Source organism: Carassius carassius, chromosome 35 (genome assembly GCF_963082965.1).
Source record: "Carassius carassius chromosome 35, fCarCar2.1, whole genome shotgun sequence".
In the NCBI taxonomy this organism is placed as follows: Eukaryota; Metazoa; Chordata; class Actinopteri; order Cypriniformes; family Cyprinidae; genus Carassius; species Carassius carassius.
This window is the reverse complement of record NC_081789.1, coordinates 2,596,777-2,615,545: the sequence shown is the minus strand read 5'-3', so window position 1 is coordinate 2,615,545 and position 18,769 is coordinate 2,596,777. Positions and strand designations below refer to the sequence as shown.

At 40.8% G+C, this 18,769-nt stretch overlaps 2 protein-coding genes across 2 annotated transcripts in view; one reads left to right on the top strand and one right to left on the bottom strand.

Annotated features, from left to right (window-relative positions):
- The window catches only part of fars2 (phenylalanyl-tRNA synthetase 2, mitochondrial), a 133,667-nt gene extending 131,590 nt beyond the window's left edge, over positions 1-2,077 (bottom strand). Inside the window, exon 1 of the mRNA XM_059524267.1 lies at positions 1,969-2,077. The gene's annotated coding sequence lies outside the window, so the exon portion shown is untranslated. The remainder of the gene's footprint in view (positions 1-1,968) is intronic.
- Positions 2,078-2,094: 17 nt separating this feature from the next.
- LOC132115874 (LYR motif-containing protein 4B) overlaps positions 2,095-18,769 on the top strand; it is a 52,858-nt gene continuing 36,183 nt past the window's right edge. The window contains exons 1-2 of the mRNA XM_059524268.1: positions 2,095-2,312; positions 18,105-18,225. Of these exons, the coding sequence (XP_059380251.1) occupies positions 2,227-2,312; positions 18,105-18,225 (207 nt within the window). The 5' untranslated portion in view covers positions 2,095-2,226. The remainder of the gene's footprint in view (positions 2,313-18,104; positions 18,226-18,769) is intronic.

Below are 18,769 nucleotides of genomic sequence, written 5' to 3'. Positions count from 1 at the left end.
CTGAGAAAAAAGTGTGGAAAACATGCCTGTATTTTACTGTTATTTGCTTCTTATGTGTAACATTTCCAACCCATTTGATTGCTCAGATGAAAAAAAGGGGAAAAAAGTCTCATATATTTAGTTTGTGCTTACAATCCGATGCATTCCCTAAAACTCTCAGACTGTTGCTAAAGTCTGCCTCTTCTGTAAATCCTCAAAGACACTTAATTCTTACAATCCACACAATTCAGAAATATAGTTTCGCTAAGGGTCCTCCAGAATAAGCTTCAGCAGACATTAACTTACTTTATGGTTCTTTTTTGAACCACAACATCAGATTTTGTCACCAGCACTAGTTTAGAGCCCACTGAAGACTTACTGGACTACGCATTAAAGTGACCGACTAAAAACTGTACTACTCGTAAAAAACTAATAAAAGTAGCAAATGCACCAACGGCCATCGCTGTCTTAATTCAGCAGAGCTTTACGGTTCATTTTACAACAACAGAAACAAGTTCAGTTCTGCTAAATTAAACCTTAATTTTACTGATGGATGGTAGTCGTAACAAGAGTCCCTGACGGTTTTACTGCCGTATCCAGCACTGATTTTAACACATCGCCGAGACATTCATTTGAGACGTGACTTACTTCACACTTTACTGTTAGAGCAAGCATCTTCAAACACACACTCCTCACAAGAGAGAGCAGCATATGATTCAATTTGATTCAATCACTCTTTCTGAATACAGTCATTTGGAAAACTGATATAGGAATGTTCAAAATGATTATTATTGATGTTGTTGTTAAATATTTATTTATTTATGTGCGAATGACAAAACATATTGAAATGTGACATTCAGGGGGTACTTTAAACAGTTATTTTAGGTCATAAAACTACATAAGTCGGCAGCCCCTGCTTTAAACCATAAAAACTGAGTTTCAATCAAAACTAAAATACATGAAATATAATTTACCTAAAACAAAACAACAGACCAACCAAGATCACACACAAATCATAAGGTAAAAAACAAAATGCACATCTAAACTCCTCGCATTCTTAAAGATTCTAAATAAATTCTAACTGAATTGTTGCATTCTCAATATGAAAAAAATCTGAATGTAAATTAAACAATTAAAATTAGTGTTATTTTTAACATGTAAATATAAATTTTAGCTCGTATAAGAACTATTAACAGCAGCTTCAATATAGAGGTCTAAAAATCTGCCGCTAGCCCTTTAAATCACAACTTCATGATAGGGCACATATCATAACTTGGTTTAACCTGTTAACTGTCACTCACATTTTTGAACATAGACTTGAAAGTGTATGATCCAAACCTAATTTTTTATAATTCATGACTTAAAACATTTTGTAACATAATATTGACATATCATTTTCATGGTAATGCAATGTTTGATTTTAAAATGGGTTTCAAAGGATGAATTTTGAGATTTTAAGTTTTCAAGTGATATATCATTTCTGATGATTTCTAAAGTGTGATAGAGAAAAAGGCAACAAGGAAGACAAAGTCAGAACTCCTGTTATGATGTAGGATTTAGAGGAGCACTCTTGCCATAAATTAATCTATTACTTTTCCTACATAATTTTTAACAAAAAAGATTGGTAAAATATCTATTTAGGAGTCTTAGACCTTTCCAACGAAATATAGTTTGTCATGATTAGATAAGGACTGAATTGTAATATAGTGAAGTAAACGTAGTGGGCACGCCGAGGGGCCAGGCGGCAGTTAACAGGTTAAATAGTCAGAAATGTTGAAAGGCAGGATACTGACCAATCTAAACGATCTGACACAAGGATCAAGCTACAGCTAGCCTGCAATTTACACTCAAACTGACAACACAGTAACCAGCCATTGGACCACTTCAAATAACAGCCGCCATATAATCACCCTGATTTCATAATTAACTAATGCAAAATAAACGTGTGCGAATCAACACATGAGAACTACTGAAGAAGCCTTCACTCACCTCTATCTAGACGCGCGTGCTGGTGTTGAGATGACGGCTGATGTGCCTGATCAACGCACATGCGTCATCTTATTAAATATATTAATTTAGGGCTTATTATGTGTACGGCATTACCTTATAATAATTTAAATATATAAAATACGTCATTAATTAAATCTGAACATCAAATGTGCTTGTTTATTTTAACAGTAAAGCGGTTGTTTCTGTTCAGGCGCGCCTCTTCTGGCTGTTCTTGGGTCCTTGCGTTGAGTCTCCATCATGGCGGCGTCCAGCAGAGAGCATGTTCTGTCACTCTACAGACTGCTTCTGAAGGAGAGCAAGAAGTTCCCCTCTTACAATTATAGGTATTTACAGCAATACACATCTATGTATCCGCGACACAAGCGCGTGCCGTTTATACAATAGTCTCCGTGGTATAATGTGGAAATTATAAGCATCAATACGAGAAATACATAGCAGATATTAATCTCATCCACTGATCTATAATATATATAGATCAGTGATCTCATCTCAGTGTTTGTGACGTTTGCAATATGTCTGTGAAACATACAGCTGAAAACTGATTATTAATAGTTTGGAAACGCCGTGCTTTTTTTTAAGGATTGTTTGATTAATATGAAGTTTCAGAGAGCAGCATTTATTTGAAATAGAAATATTTAATAAAACTATTAATAAAAATATTTGAATTGTTTCCACTAACTAATTAATTAACTGTTTTCAATATTGAGAATAACAAGAAATGTTTTTGAGCAGCAAATAAAATCAGCATTAGAATAATTAGAATAATTTCATTAGGACTGGAGCATATATCTCTTTTCTATGATATGTTTTCTATTTTGATTATAAACACCAAAATTAAAAAAGACACTTTCATTTTATATGACTAGTACTGTATGTAAGCCAGACAGAAAATGTACATACTATTCACAATAAATATACAGTGCTGCAGAAATAGTAAGACTCTCTTCATAGAGTGCCATTCAAAACATCCCCTCATTCTCACTTCTACTTTTAATATTGAAAATATAACCATGATACAGTATATCATTCCAAGTTATTTTTCGGAAATTCTATCATCATGGTGCATTCATATTACAAATAGCTATAAAAGGCTTAACGTGTTCACAGAATAAAGAGCTGACAGCCAAAAGATAATAATCTCCCACCCACTCAGTCTCCACAGAGCTTCGAGTCTTCCTCTGAAATCTGCCAGTATTCACACTTTAACAGTTTTAAAGCTCATACTTTTGTAATCCTTTTAGTTTGCCTGTATGCAAATGCTAATATGAATGCAATTTCATGAATGTCTCATTGATGAAATCAGAGTGGATTTGTGGAGCTGCAGGTTTGTAAAAAACAGACCCATCATTATGGTTTTTAGCATTAAACTGTGGAATCCATAATAACTCTTCCTCCAGTGAAAAAGTGCATCTCCTGTTGTCTGCTCACATCAAAAACCACCCACAGATTCGTTTAGAGCTGTGCAGATTTCTCTTCTGATTTAGTTTTCCACCGTGTTGTTGTTGATAGGACGGTTTGAAGTTAAGACATCATAACAATGGAGTTGTTTGTTACAAACACGCAGCTTTTCACCTCTCAAGACATTAACTGATGGACTGGAGTGGTGTGGATTACTTTTGATAGTTTTATCAGCTGTTTGCACTCTCATTCTGACGGCACGCATTCACTGCAGAGACAGTGACGATACAAGCAATTAAAAATCTGTTCTAATGAAGAAACAAATGACAATGAATGGTCACAGTTTACAGAGAAATCCCTTCTGCTCATGTTTCATTAAAGAGGCCTATTGTTTTCACTGTAACTCTGGCTGATTTAGCCAGAAACCTCATTGTGCATGTTGTTTTCTATCTGTGTGATATAGTCTGTTCAATTATTCAGGACCTAGCAACTTGTTTTTTAACATGCTGATGGTAACTCAGATTTGGTATTAGAGCCCGACCGATATGGATTTTTGGAGGCCGATGCCGATATTAACTCGAAAAGAGCCGATTTATAAGCCGATATTTGGATTTTAAAAATAATCTGGATATTAGACCCATTTCCTATAAACTGCACTTACACAACATTCAATAGCAAAATATCTGCCTGTTCTATGTATGTATAATGCTGTATAAACCATTTTCCAGAATGGACTATGTTAAAAAAAAGCCTTAGATTACAGTCTCAATGACTAAACAATTGCACATCAAAAGTATATATTTTTTAATGATCAAAAAACAGTCTGGTTTTAAACATTTAACACTTTTACTTTCTTCCAGTTGAAGCTGGTTTTAACAGTCTGTGTGTTTACTGTAAATAAATTATAATACTAAAGTTAAAGTATTTGCAGAAGTAGTCCCACACTTTGCTGCTACAGCATTCACCTTTTCCAGCCATCTGTAGGCAGAAAGAGAGACGGAGAAAGAATAAGCATGTGTATTAATAATATCACCATGTATCATTACTCATGTCATCATTAGAATTATAATAATAATAAACTGGGATCTCCTACATAGGCAAAAATGAGAAATATATATATATTTTTTTATTTGTCAAGCAATAGGTATTACCTACTTATATTTAACAATATTATTTCAACATTTTCCTGTTATGTCTGTAAAGCTGCTTTGAAACAATATGTAAAAAAAAAAAAAAAAAAAAAAGCACTTGTTCAGCTCACATTTATTTACATGTCCCCTCTGGTTTAATCATTTCTGACACACCTACTGTAGTTACTGTAACTACACTATATTTGCTCTCACAGAACATCGTCTTGCCTACTATTACCGGAAGATTACGGAATCAATTCGAAGTTGAATGGTTAACGTTAGTGTCATGAACACACCGCTGTCAATTTTGAGAAGAACCACCTTCAAACAAGTTAATAGCAAGCATTTAAGGGGCCTGCTAAAAAGGAAGCTATTAGCGTTAGAGTAACGTAACCAGCCTGAATTCACCAAATTGTTCTCTGGACTTCTTCCTTGCTTCTCTCTTAATTCTCATCAGCAGGACTAGCGCTATCGCTCGCTTCTTACAACGGGACAGATACATGTTTGCTGCTGACCGAAAGGGGGAGGAACAGACTATGAAAGAGCTCCCGCTAAACGTTTTTAAAACCCCGCCTACGCCATAGCGCAGCGCAAATCGCGTTGTATCTGAAGGGCAACGCTGAGCCCAGCGGCAAGCGCCGTGCATACCGCGTACTGTGTGAAAGGCCCAATTACGCGGTCATTATGTGGGAAACACACCGCAATAGAATAAGAATAAGTTAAACGCTAACGTTATAGTTTGACCTCCTATTAACGTTCGCGCTCTTCCACTGATAAACATGGTATTAGCTTTGTGGCTAATCTAATATAGCAATGCATTAGCGGCTGTAAGTGATGTTACAGAATATTTAGAAGTGATAATGATAGGACCGTTAGCTAGAACTACCACACAGTTTTTATATACAGGGTATGAACTAAATCTACAATCATTTCACATGACGAATGACAGACTCACCGTCAAAACAGTTGATCGCTTTCTTCTGTAGTGGACTTCTGGCCACTCTGGTGGGCACACTGTGCAACACTCATAACATGAGTGAAGCATGAGACTCTGTTTCTCATGTTTCATCGGCCGTTATAAATGCCGATGCCGATTTAAATGCAATTAGCTTATATCGGCCGATAATATCGGCCGGCCGATATATCGGTCGGGCTCTATTTGGTATGCAGTGTAATAATACTTATTGAGCATTGGTTTGAGTGATGTGTGTATGTGATGTGAAATTCTCAAATTTACACAGAGAGAAAGAAGTTGAAACAGCATGTGGAGAGAGAGAGAGAGAGAGAGAGAGAAAGAGAGAGAGAGATGCAGGGAGGGGAAAGAGTGAATGAAATAGAAGACAACTTGAAATGATTGAACGCCAGAAACAAATTCAGTCAGTGAGAGCAAATGATAGAGAAGGGAGGATGAAAGAGATGTTGATTTTGACAGAAGGTAAGAAAAAAACTCATCTGCCAAGAAGGAAGTCACAACACGCACCCAGAGAGAAAGAGAGACAGACTCTTTGAGGAGAGGACGGTACACGCTGCAGATTTCATAATACGGCTGCAAGTGTAGAGTGCAGAAAGTAGGGCAGCTCTTATGTAAAGCATCTTCCAGTTAAATATAACCCTCCCCGTGGTCCTTAGTGCAGAGCCAGTGACGAAATATCTGTGCTCAGTCTTATTCATAAAGTTCACAAGAAATAAACCTTTAAAAGCCACAGATAAATAAGTGATTGGCTCACATCACGCAGATCTGCGTGTGAACTCTCACAGATCTTCTTGAAAGCCGTTTGAATACTTCGTTCCAGTGAGGTGTCCGTGACGCCTTATTCTCTGTTCTCCTAGTAGCTATTTATTTATTCGTAGCTTGCAGTTCATTTAGCATGCTGCATTTACTGTGACTGCGTTTGTCTTGTGTGTTCAGATTCAGTATCAGATTGATTTCTTGCTCCGACTTATGGCTAGAATGCCAGCAAATCATTTCGTGATCATATTTTCAAGTCTTGTTTCTGGATCCACCCAAATATGTTCCAGAACGGTGTTTGCTGGCATCATGGCAGGGTGTGGGCAGGTGATATGTTTGCTGAAAGTTGAGCGCGTGCTGCTGTTTCTGATGATAATGGGCTGTCACGGGTCTCTGTCGAGTCTCTCAGTTCCAGCCATGATTTTGAGGCTTCAGGATTAATGCGGTTAAAGCTTCAGTAGCATCTCTCTGGGTTTGATCTCTGAGAGAAACCACAAGCTCTGACATCACAGCCTCTCCTCTTCTCGTCTCTTTTCTTCTCTTCCTTTTAATTTTCTTTTCACATTGCTCCATTTCTCTCGTTGTTGTGGCTTTTTCTTCTCTCATCTCCTTGTCTCATCTCTACTTTTTACTTAAGATCTTCCTTGTTTTCTCTTATTTCTTCTGTCCTTATCATCTTTGAGAGTAATCTGTCCTGGTCATCTTGTTTCTCTGCCTCATTCGTTCTCTTCTGTTGACATCTAGCTTTACTTCTCATCTCTTTATTTTCCATAATTTTATTTCTTGTCTGCGCTAGTCTTGTTTTGTCTTTTAGGACTCTTCTCTCTGTGGCTCTCTTTGTCTTTCTTTGTCTCTTCACATCTCAACTCTCATTTCACGTCACTTATTTGCTTGTCTCACCTGTTCTCATGTCTCAGTTCATTTCTTTTCTCTTTATTGTTTCTTCTTGTCACTTATCTTATCTCCTATCTGTCGTCTGCTGGTCTCATCTTCTCCTCTGTCTCATCTCTTCACATCGTGTCTCACTTGGCTCACTGGTTGTCCTTTCTTACCTCATCTTTTCCTGTCTTCGTTTCTCTTTCTCTCTCTCTCTCTCTCTCTCTCTCTCTCTCTCTCTCTCTCTCTCTCTCTGTCTTCTTCTGTCTCCAGTTGCTTTGTCATCTGTCTGTGTTTTGTTTCTCTTCCAGTCTTGTTTCTTCTCATATTGTCTTTTTTTGTCTTTTTTGACTTATGTCCTTTCTTCTTTTTGCTTCAGATCTTTTTATTATCTAGAATTATCAAGTAATCTTGTCTCATTTCTCCTTACATTATGTCCTGTCTTGTATCATCTGTTCTCTTCTCGTTTTGTTCATCACTTCCCTCATTGTCTCATCTTGCTTACATCTTTCATAACTTTCGTTTTCTCTTCTCATCTGTTCTACTATGTCTTTCCTCTTCTTGAGAGTATTCTCTTTATTTTCTGTTGTTCTCTTCATGTCTTCTCATCTCTTTTTGTCATACTCTCACTCACTGTCAGTCAACGGTTCGCGCTTGGTAATGATGGCTGCGGCTGCAGTAAACAAAATATTCCTGGTCTCTGTTCAAAGTCATACGGGTTCGGGCACCATAATACTTTATAAAAAAAAATCATCAAAACAGCTCGACACCGCTTTTTAACTTGGCACGAAGTTCTGGAAAAACTGTGCCCAGATCTTTTCCCATCCCTTCTCACGTCTAGTCTAAAACAGTGACCGTGTCGACTGTCACTTTATGTTCGAAAATCTATTGCACGAATCAACCAACACAAGTTTCGAAAACGAAAATAGGAAATTGATTTTAAATGACCTTCTCTCGGAGCGCGTCAAGGTTTTTTTTTTTTTTTTTTTTTGAACAGGCATCACAGAGCAACTGCAGCTTGGGCACCCTTTAGTTCCCTCTCGAGGCGGTAACGCAACATTACGTCAGCTAAGACGTATATGGGAACTCTTTCCTTCTCCACTTTCACTGAAAATCTTATTGGCTAACGCCAGCTGGGGACAACTGGCCAATTGACGCGAAGCATGCAAATACTGACAGGTCAGCGGGCAGTATAAAATGCATGGGCGCGAAAATTACGTCAGAGTCTCTTTCTTCATGCTAAAAGTCCTATCTAAGTCATCGTGGAAGTTGCAATAGAGGACTACTCGCCCTGTTTTTCCTCTCCGCATCCGATGGCTGCTAATGCTAGATTCGGACCTTCATCTGTTCTGTGTGACCTGCCTAAAAAAAAAAGGGATTCTCACACGGACCACACGTGCGCCCACTGTGCCGAGCTGCCAGTGCGCGCCCTCAGAGCCAGAGTGGTTTGGAAAACAGCGGGAATGAGGCCCACTGCCGCCAGCGAGCCGCTGGTGGGCCCTCCCCCACCCGAAGACGAGTTTGACGTCGGCGTGGTGGACAATAGCTTCTGCCCCGCGAACTTCGTATTCTTCGGAGCTGGCGAGGAAAACGACTCCATGTCGCTTTCGACGTCGGAAAAGGTTTGGGCCTCTCAGTAAAGAGGGATCGCCCCAACCAAGAGGGCCCTGCAGACCTCCAGGAGGAGCTCGTCAGGGTCTTCAGGGTAAAGGCCGTCACGGAGCTGGGTCTCGCTTTGCAACGCACCTGACGAGCCTGTGAAAGGAAACTGGACTCGTGGCTCCTCCAGTCGAGCTGCTACCAGACGGCATTGAGGCATGCAAGAGCTCGTGGTGAAGTCGTGGGCTGCACCCCAATCATGGAGCTTTTCTCAGAGACGCAGAAAGCGCGCCAAGGCGATGAGCCACGTGATACCCCGTCGCTCACTCCAGTCTTCATCTGCGAGGTTCCGCTCTTATGCACCTCGTCAGGCTCTAAGACCAGCTAAAAAAGCCCACCGTGGCATCCCGCTCTGAACCGAATGTTCGTTTCGGCCGAAACCAGCAGTGGTAAGAACCTGGGAGGAAACGTCAGGGTCGGTTGAGGACCCCGCGCCGCGAGAGAGCCAGCGCGCCATTGAGCCGTCTCCCTGACTGACCGATAAAGTGAAAGAGTGAGTGCGCGGGAGGCCCCGCCCCCAAGTGCCAAGTTCAAATATATCATGTCCCCCATTTCCTTCGGGCGACGATTGCTATGTGTGTTTAAATGCTGTTTGTGTGAGTTCCACAATAGAAGCATGTACACAATCAACAAAAGAGCTTTTTCTTTCTCTTACACTCAACACTGTGTCACTCGCCCTGTCTCATAGCAGCGCTGAGCCACAACCCATGATTATAATGGCCTCGCGAGGGAGCGAGAGTGCCAACACCACAAAAAACACGGTGTCACCCTCCATGTTCAGATGCATTATGTATCCCATGTTCCTTCGGGCGACGATTGCTATGTCTGTTTAAATGCTGTTTGTGTGAGTTCCACAATAAAAGCATGTATACAATCAACAAAAGAGCTTTACTTCCTCTTACACTCATCACTGTGTCACTCGCCCTGTCTCAGAACAGTGCAGAGCCACAACCCATGATTATAATGGCCTCGTGAGGTAGCGAGAGTGCTAACACCACAAAAACACATGCATCATGTCCCCCATGTCACTATGGGTGACGATTGCTATATGTGTTTATATGATGTTTGTGTGAGTAAAAATTTTACTATAGAAGCATGTATCCAAATTCTTGCACCCAACATTGTGTCACTCGCCCTGTCTCTAACAGCGCAGAGCCACAAACCCATGATTATTATGGCCTCTCGATGGCGCAAGAGTGTCACACCATTACGTGACGCGACCTGCCCTCCCGCCAGTGCTTCCAGCCTCGCGGGGGCGGGGCCCTGGTCAAAATAAGCCATCAGTGGCTGTAGAGGTAACGCGTCCGCGGTGTCATTTCATGGACGGTAGGAAGGCTATCCCGGGCGTTTCACCGTGGATACTGGAAATATTTACGATGGATATTCTCTCTAATTCAAACGCAGACCTCCCGGCTTCAATAGCGTGGTCCCGTCACTGACTTTGCCCCAGAACCGTCCTGTTCTGCGGCAGGAAGTTCTCAGTCTGCTCGAGAGGGAGCGATAGAGCGAAATTTCCCCTCAGATCGAGCGGAATGCGCATGTTGAATTATTTGGACGATTGGCTGATTTTAGCCCACTCAAGAGATGTGCTATCAGTCACGTGAAAACAATGCTTCGTCGTTTGGATACGCTGGGACTGCGTGTGAATATGCAGAAGAGCGTGGTTTTACGAGTCAGACTGTAACATATCTGGGAATATGTTTGTACTCGATAGCGATGCGAGCCCATCTCTCTCTAGAGCATTTCATCGACTCTGCGCTGTTTCAGACCGGGCAGGTAGTTTTCACTGAGGGAATTTCAGAGGCTTCTGGGACTGATGGCGGCGGCTTCTTCAGTGCGCCATCTGGGTCTGCTACATTGCGGCCGCTACTGTTTTGGCTGTAACTCGAGTTCCGCCGAGAGCATGGTCTTCGGTCCACAAGCACATACTGTCATTCACAGTTGCGTCAGCACTCTGAGACCGTGGAACAGCCCTGATATGTTCAGCCCAGGAGCTCTTTTCTCTACGAACGCGTCTACTTCAGGCTGGGGAGCAGTGCGTCTGGGCGTACCTGCCTCAGGCCTGTGGTCGGAGTCACAGAGAAGGTGGCACATACACCATTTGGAATACACCTTTCGGTCGAAATTGGAGTGGCAACTTGTACTGATTCACACCGACAACACGTCTGTGGTCTCGTACATAAATCGCCAGGGCGGCGTGCGCTCCAGAGCTCTATTCAAACAGGTAGCGAGTCTCCTGTTGTGGGCGGACCGACACTTAATCTCCATAAGAGCGTCGCACATCCCCAGTACTTTGAACCGTGGAGTGAGCATGCTTTCGAGGAACGGGATTCCTCAAGGAGATGGAGGCTTCACCCAGGATCAGATCTAATGATTTGGGAGGGAGGAAGTGGATTTGTTTGCCACGAGCGAGAAAACACACTGTAAGAAGCGTTCTTCTCGCTATCTCACTCCCCCCTGCCAGAAGATGCTCTGACATCGCGTTAGCCGGAAGCCAGGCTTACACGTTCCCTCCGGTGAAGATTCTGCCTGTGTTGTGCAAAATCAGGGAGGAGAGAGCGTCAGTTATACTTGTGGCCCCGAACTGGCCGAATGAGCCCTAGTTCACGGACCTGAGAGAGTTAGTGATGGCACCCCCATGGTGAATCCCCCTCAGGCAGGACCTGGTGTCTCAGGCGAACGGCACAATATGGCACCCCAGCCCCGAGCTGTGGAACCTTCATGTGTGGCCGCTGCGTGGACCATAATAAGCGGGATGCTCTGCACTCACGAGTGCTAAACACACTTACAGAGACGCGAGCACCATCAAACATTCGCTGCTATGCGCAGAAGTGGGGAGTTTTCACAAAATGGTGCGAGGACATTTATGTTGACCCGGGGACCTGTTCCGTGTCGGATGTTTTGCGCTTTCTACAGCACAGTATGGATAGCGGGAGTTTGAAACCATCCATGCTGAAGGTGTATGTGACCGCTATTGCCGCTTTTCGTTCCCCGGTTGACGGGCAAACGAACGGTAAGCACGCTCTGGTAATCAGTTTTCTCAGGGGGGCAAGGAAATTGTGTACTTCATGGCCGCCCTCCGTGCCGCCGTGGGATTTAGCTCTAGTTTTGAGGGCTCTATCTCTTACTACCGTTCGAGCCCTTAGCTTCGTTTGCGGTTAAGGAGATTCCCTGAAGTCTGCTTTGCGTTTGGTGAATGATATTGCATCGGTTTCGGACCTGGCCAAGGGGAAGGATTATCCCCTCAACATCAGAGCTCATTCTGCGAGGACAATATAAATGCTTCCTGATGGGCCTGGTCTAGAGGTATGTCTGTCCAGTATTTATGTTTTGCTGCTGGCTGGTCTTCCCAGAACACAATCGCCAGGTTTTACAAGCTGGATGTACCCTCTGTAGCGTCACATGTACTTTCGGTGAGTTAAGTTTAATTCATTCTGTTATAACCAGCTATACAGTAGTTACCGTGGCTGCTAACTCTGTGTTATGGTTTAAATGGTTTATGCAGTTGTCACCGCAAACGCCGTCAACTCTGTTTAACTCTCATGCTTGAGTGCTTATTGAGTTGTGTCTGCCCTGGTTAGTGCAGACTTCGATTTATTGCTTGAAGTTATGCAAATTTTGTTAGGGTCGGAGCAGATGTCTCATTGGCCTAGTTCTGCCTATCAGATGCGAGCACTCTTAGCGACACGGCCATTGGCTAGAACTGTCCTGCTTATGTGTGGGGGTGATTGACTCCGTTCAGGGCTTATCTTCACTGCTCTCACGGCGGGATTTTATACAGTTCCCATATACGTCTTAGCTGACGTAATGTTGAGTTACCGCCTCGAGAGGGAACGTCTCCGGTTACTATCGTAACCTCGGTTCCCTGAGAGGCGGGAACGAGACATTACGTTAGCCGCCGTGGTCGCTGTTTGATCAGCTGTGCTAGCGTTCAGTCGTGATTCTGACGTAATTTTCGCGCCCATGCATTTTATACTGCCCGCTGACCTGTCAGTATTTGCATGCTTCGCGTCAATTGGCCAGCTGTCCCCCATGACGCTGTATGCATGCATTGTTAAATAAATAAAAAGGTCGGAAAACCAGTGACACAGAATACATTTTTTCATTTCAAAACATGAGATGCAGTGGGATGGGGAACAAAAACCCAACATAAAGTCTCAAGATATTTTTTGAAAATGAAATTAAATACATTAATTTTACATGTTAATTTTACATGTCTTTCTAAACATGCGGCTCTCTTGTGCGAGACGCAAGTCCAATGGAGTCCCTCTAGAAAATGCGCGAAATATGCGTGCTGTGTGAACGGCATGCAATAAACATGTTTTTGAAAAAGATTTAAATTTGTTTGTGGTCTTTATAGCCTGCATCAAAATGAGGTTTGCAATGATGCGCCCGAAGGCACGGGTTGAAGACCCAGTCAGTGACCTCACGATATGCTAATTTGTTTAAATTCATACCTACGTCATCACCATCACAAAAATTTACTTTTTTTTTTTTTTACATTGAAACTTGGAAAAAAAAATAGACCAACCTATCGACCCTTTAAAAAAAAATTACTGTTACTGCAAACCAAAATATTTTTAAGGATGGCCTCATCATGTTTCCTCTGTGTGTAGTCCTCCTCCAACTGCTTAATTTTTTGTTTGCTTCTTTTCCCTCATCACATCTTGTCTCTCACTGGCTGTTCTTGTCTTGCTTCTCTTCTCATCTTATTCTCCTTTTCTCATCTCTCTGTTTTTCCACACTTCTGTGATTTTGGCCACACTCATCCTTCTTCAGCTGGGCAGGATGCATCTTTAGCTAATAAAACAGGGTCTGTGTATTTACAGCTGAAGGTGTCATTAAATATTAAGCCATTATAATTGGTTCCACTTCACAGAACCATGAAAAAGGTTGTTTTATGTTCTTTTAGATGCCTGTTATTACTCATGTTTAGTGTTGGTGAGGTGAATTAATTGTGTGTTTAACTGCCCATGGGTGACGCTATGCTAATTGTCGCCTACAGAACAAGAGTTCGCTAAACTGCTGTCGTAAGATCTTAAGTGAGAGTTCCTGTTCATCTCCCTAAATATAATTCTCTCAGCTGCCCAAGTGTTAATCACGCTCCCACCCGCTACACACAATCGGACGCCACGTTATGCTTTTGTTTAAGGTCAGCTTAAAAATGCTTAAGCATATCCAACGATATGACGCATTCACTTAAAAACACAAGCATTTCGTTGCTTTGTCACGCACATCATGGCTCATATTTAAGTCTGGATGCTTGGCAGCGAGGATGAGTGTCTCTCTGAGGATTCAGTATGCATGCCGCTCGATGAATCAGCCATTCCTACGCTGGTGACAAAGACCAACTGCTTAATTGTCCAATGGCCCCAGCCAGAATTCACCACAAATCTACAGATCCCTCTCTGTTTTCCTTTTGACTAATGCTTTGTCTTGTTGATGACCTTAAAGCCAGATGGCTGAAAATACTGAAAATATCTATCAGGGATTATGATTATGTGAGTGGTTTATTATTAACTGGGTCTTCGATGTACTGTATAGTGATGTAAACTGAAGAATGTGATGAATATAAATCCCTCTAATATATTGTAAAATTGATCTAAGATTTGCATACAAAAGGTGTTAAAAGGGTTTTTTTATGGCCTCTAATCATTTAGTCAATTGACCAAATCGTAAGATGCAGTGCATCAAACTCTTAATGAATGCAGGGTGGCGGGCAGAGTTGAGAGAAATACATTTAAATGTTTAATTCACTTCTGAAATGGAAACATGGGAAAATTATGTTTTTTGAACCAAGTAACATAATTCATTACACCAAATACACAAAATAACTTTCTTTTTAGCAATGTAACATGAGAAGAAACAGAGTACAGGTACAGAGAAAAAATAGTAAGTGGTCACGTGAAGGTATATTGAAAAAAAAACCTTGACTAACATTACAAGTGGACTTCGCTGAAGAAACCAACTCATGCTCATTGGAAAAACCTTTCTGCAAAATTATGTTAAGTTGCTTCTAGCATGTTTCACCACCTTTTCAAAGGGAAATGCCCAGTGAGCATGTTCAGTTTTATCAGAAACGCATGGGAATCTGGTAGTGTTTTATTATGCTAATTGCTGTAACAGAAATTAAATGTCTGGCACTATATACAGGTCCTTCTCAAAAAATTAGCATATTGAGATAAAGTTTTTTTATTTTTTATTTTCCAGAATGTAATGATAAAAATTAAACTTTCATATATTTTAGATTCATTGCACACCAACTGAAATATTTCAGGTCTTTTATTGTTTTAATACTGATGATTTTGTCATACAGCTCATGAAAACCCAAAATTCCTATCTCAAAAAATTAGCATATCACGAAAAGGTTCTCTAAACGAGCTATTAACCTAATCATCTTAATCAACTAATTAACTCTAAACACCTGCAAAAGATTCCTGAGGCTTTTAAAAACTCCCAGCCTGGTTCATTACTCAAAACCGCAATCATGGGTAAGACTGTTGACCAGAAGGCCATCATTGACACCCTCAAGCAAGAGGGTAAGACACAGAAAGAAATTTCTGAACGAACAGGCTGTTCCCAGAGTGCTGTATCAAGGCACCTCAGTTGGAAGTCTGTGGGAAGGAAAAAGTGTGGCAAAAACGCTGCACAACGAGAAGAGGTGACCGGACCCTGAGGAAGATTGTGGAGAAGGACCGATTCCTGACCTTGGGGGACCTGCGGAAGCAGTTGACTGAGTCTGGAGTAGAAACATCCAGAGCCACCGTGCACAGGCGTGTGCAGGAAATGGGCTACAGGTGCCGCATTCCCCAGGTCAAGCCACTTTTGAACCAGAAACAGCGGCAGAAGCGCCTGACCTGGGCTACAGAGAAGCAGCACTGGACTTTTGGACAAATTGTGCATGTCATTTGGAAATCAAGGTGCCAGAGTCTGGAGGAAGACTGGGGAGAAGGAAATGCCAAAATACCTGAAGTCCAGTGTCAAGTACCCACAGTCAGTGATGGTCTGGGTGCCATGTCAGCTGCTGGTGTTGGTCCATTGTGTTTTATCAAGGGCAGGGTCAATGCAGAGGTGAGTAAATAATAGATGGAATAGAGAATAATATAATGTTATATCCAAAAATTGTATGACCTCAGTGTTCTGTTATTTGTACATATGTATTTAACTAGTGTTGTGTATGGTTTTAACCTCAGATTTGTCAAACTTAATACACCCGAGCTGTAAAAGAAAGCACATGACGAGTGCTTCAAAGCCGGCTGCTCAATTTTGACTCCTTTGAAGTGTCTGTCACTGTGGTATTTCTAAAGATGACTCGCTCTTTATCTAGCAACTGCCCCTTTTCCTTCTCAAGACACAACTTTGCATCTGTCATCTGGTGTTTTTTTTTTGTGTGTATGATCTAAGATCGCTCACCTCTCACATGACTGTGCTCTCACCCATTCGGTCCGTCTCTTTCTCCGTAGGTTTCTCTCGTTATTTGCCGATTTTCTTTCTTTTCACCTGTCTGCCTTTCTCCCTGGCTTTTTTCCCTCCTCCTCTCCCCTCGTCCCATGAAATGGTGGGAAGCTTGGATTTGGCTGTCAGAGCGGAGTTGCCTCGTCTTGTGGAGGTGGTTCCTCGGGTGCCAGACGAGACTTTGATCTTGGCGTGGCACTGGGGCCTGGGTATGCCCCACACTGCTCGTGTTTCGAGATGAAAAGCCTGGAGATATGCTTCCTTCTCGCTTTTTCGCACCCAAGAAGTGCAGACGTGCAAAGCTAGCTTAGTAACTAGTTGTGACTGCTAATGACTGCTTCATTATTAGCATGTGGCACAGCACTGGCGCTAATGAACTCTGTCGTCCAGAAGAAATGTGACCGAGTTGGTCTTCGCTTTTGGTTTATAAACCTTGCAGGGGTCTTGTGATCTTCAGACTATTGGAATAAAATCTATTTATGTCCAAATGGCAAGAGACGTTTAAAACTACTAGGATACATTTCTTCGAAATTCAAGTCATTTTTTTTAGGAATCCAAAATAGAGAGTTTCAAACAATTTTTGATAAAGTATACCATATATATAAGGCAGAAAGGAAATGCTAGGTTTAATTCTGGTTGGGAAGTAATCATTTTAAACTACTTGCAAATAATATTTTAAAACTTCATTCTTATTTCGGTCTCTAATATGTCGAAAATGCAAAATGTTACCTCCAGTGTAACTTCCAGAATTTTGCGCAAAATCTGCATATTAGGCCTATTAATGACATAAGTACAGTAGTCATGCATGGCAGAAAATCTTTTGTTTTAGGGGTTACATAGACTGTAAAAATGATTGTGATTTTAACGGTAAAAGACTGTAAAACATTCTACAGTAAAAACATGTTAATTGGTTAACAGTAAGTTTCCATACTATAAACGGTGGATAAATGTGATTGCATTTAGAATTTTTGTTAAAATATATATAATTTTTTTCAATACTGTAGTGATTTTTTTTAGGAAGTGAAAAAGAACGTTCTTGTATAATGTACAATGAAAACTGTAAATTAATATTAATTCAATGTTTCTTATCAGTTGTGTGCATTAGAGTTTTATCTTTTGATTTAATGTTGTTAAATTATTGTGTATTATATTATTTCACTATCATGTGTCTTGCATGGTGTTTAGTATTTGTGTTAATCACACTGCATATGCACCCTCTATATTAATATTTCCGTCCTCGGCTTGTGGAAAAGAGAGTTTCATCATGTTACTTTCTCATCAGCACCTGTTTTTGATGCATTTAAGTGTATTTCGATGGTACAAAACATATATTAGTACTTGAATACGTTGACATGCTATTATATCAGTTAATGTAATAATTTTTTGCGGTGAATTTATTTTAAAATGTTGATCCCATACTCTTTTACCATATATAGTACTGTCAACCACAGCCTGGCAGATATTTTACCATAAATGTTACAGATTTTAATTTTTCAGTGTCTGTTATTACCACAATCAAGGAGTGAGCACCACATTGAGTTTTTTCATGTTTTATTCGGCTTAACCCTTTTTAACACCAAGCTCATTCAATGCATTATTTTCTCATTCATGCATGTTTCTTTATCAGACTAACAATAACTAGTAATTTAAACATTGTTGTGATAAATTTGCAGTGAAATGGTAATCACATAATCACTTTTTTACATTGTTTTCAACAATAGCTGAATCACACAAAAAATAGACAATGCATTTAGGTTTTTTTTTTTTTTTTTTTGTCAGTTTGACTCCCAAAATTGTGGCAGTGACTTTTGGAAGAGCCAGCAGATTTCAAGCATCAAGTGAGTTGTTTTGATCTCTTGTTTCTGTAGGACGTACGCTCTGCGGCGGGTACGAGATGCCTTCAGGGAGAACCGGACAGTGGAAGATCCAAAAGATGTGGAGGAGCTGGTGAAAAGGGCACGGGACAGTTTGGCCCTCATCCAAAGACAGGTACTGGTCCAAAATATAGATGCTGTGACCGGTGGACTCTGTAGAGCATGTTGAGAAATAAGAAGAGAGCGTTGACAACCCAGAGCAATATGTTGTGCATGGTTCTCTCTTTTGGAAAAAAGTTAAGAAAAGTGGGTACGATTTTAAGTATTTTCTGCTCATCAAGATGCATTTGTTGGATAAAAAAAAAATTAGTAAAATCAGAAATGTTGTGATATTATGAGTCTTATTTTGATTATAATAAGCAAACTATAATAACAAATAAATATAACTCTATTCTGTGTGAATATAGTGTAAACTGTAATTTATTTCTGTGATGCTACGCTGTATTTTCAGCATCATTCCTCCAGTCTTCAGTGTCACATGATCTTCAGAAATCATGAAAATATGATGATTTACTGCTCAAGAATCATTTCTGATTATTATCAGTGTTGAACACAGTTGTGCTGCTTAACCGTATTTATTTAAAATCTATTTACTTAACTTAGTTTTATTCTGAAAAATAAATGAATGGCCGTATAGCTGGACTCCAGTTAAAACACCA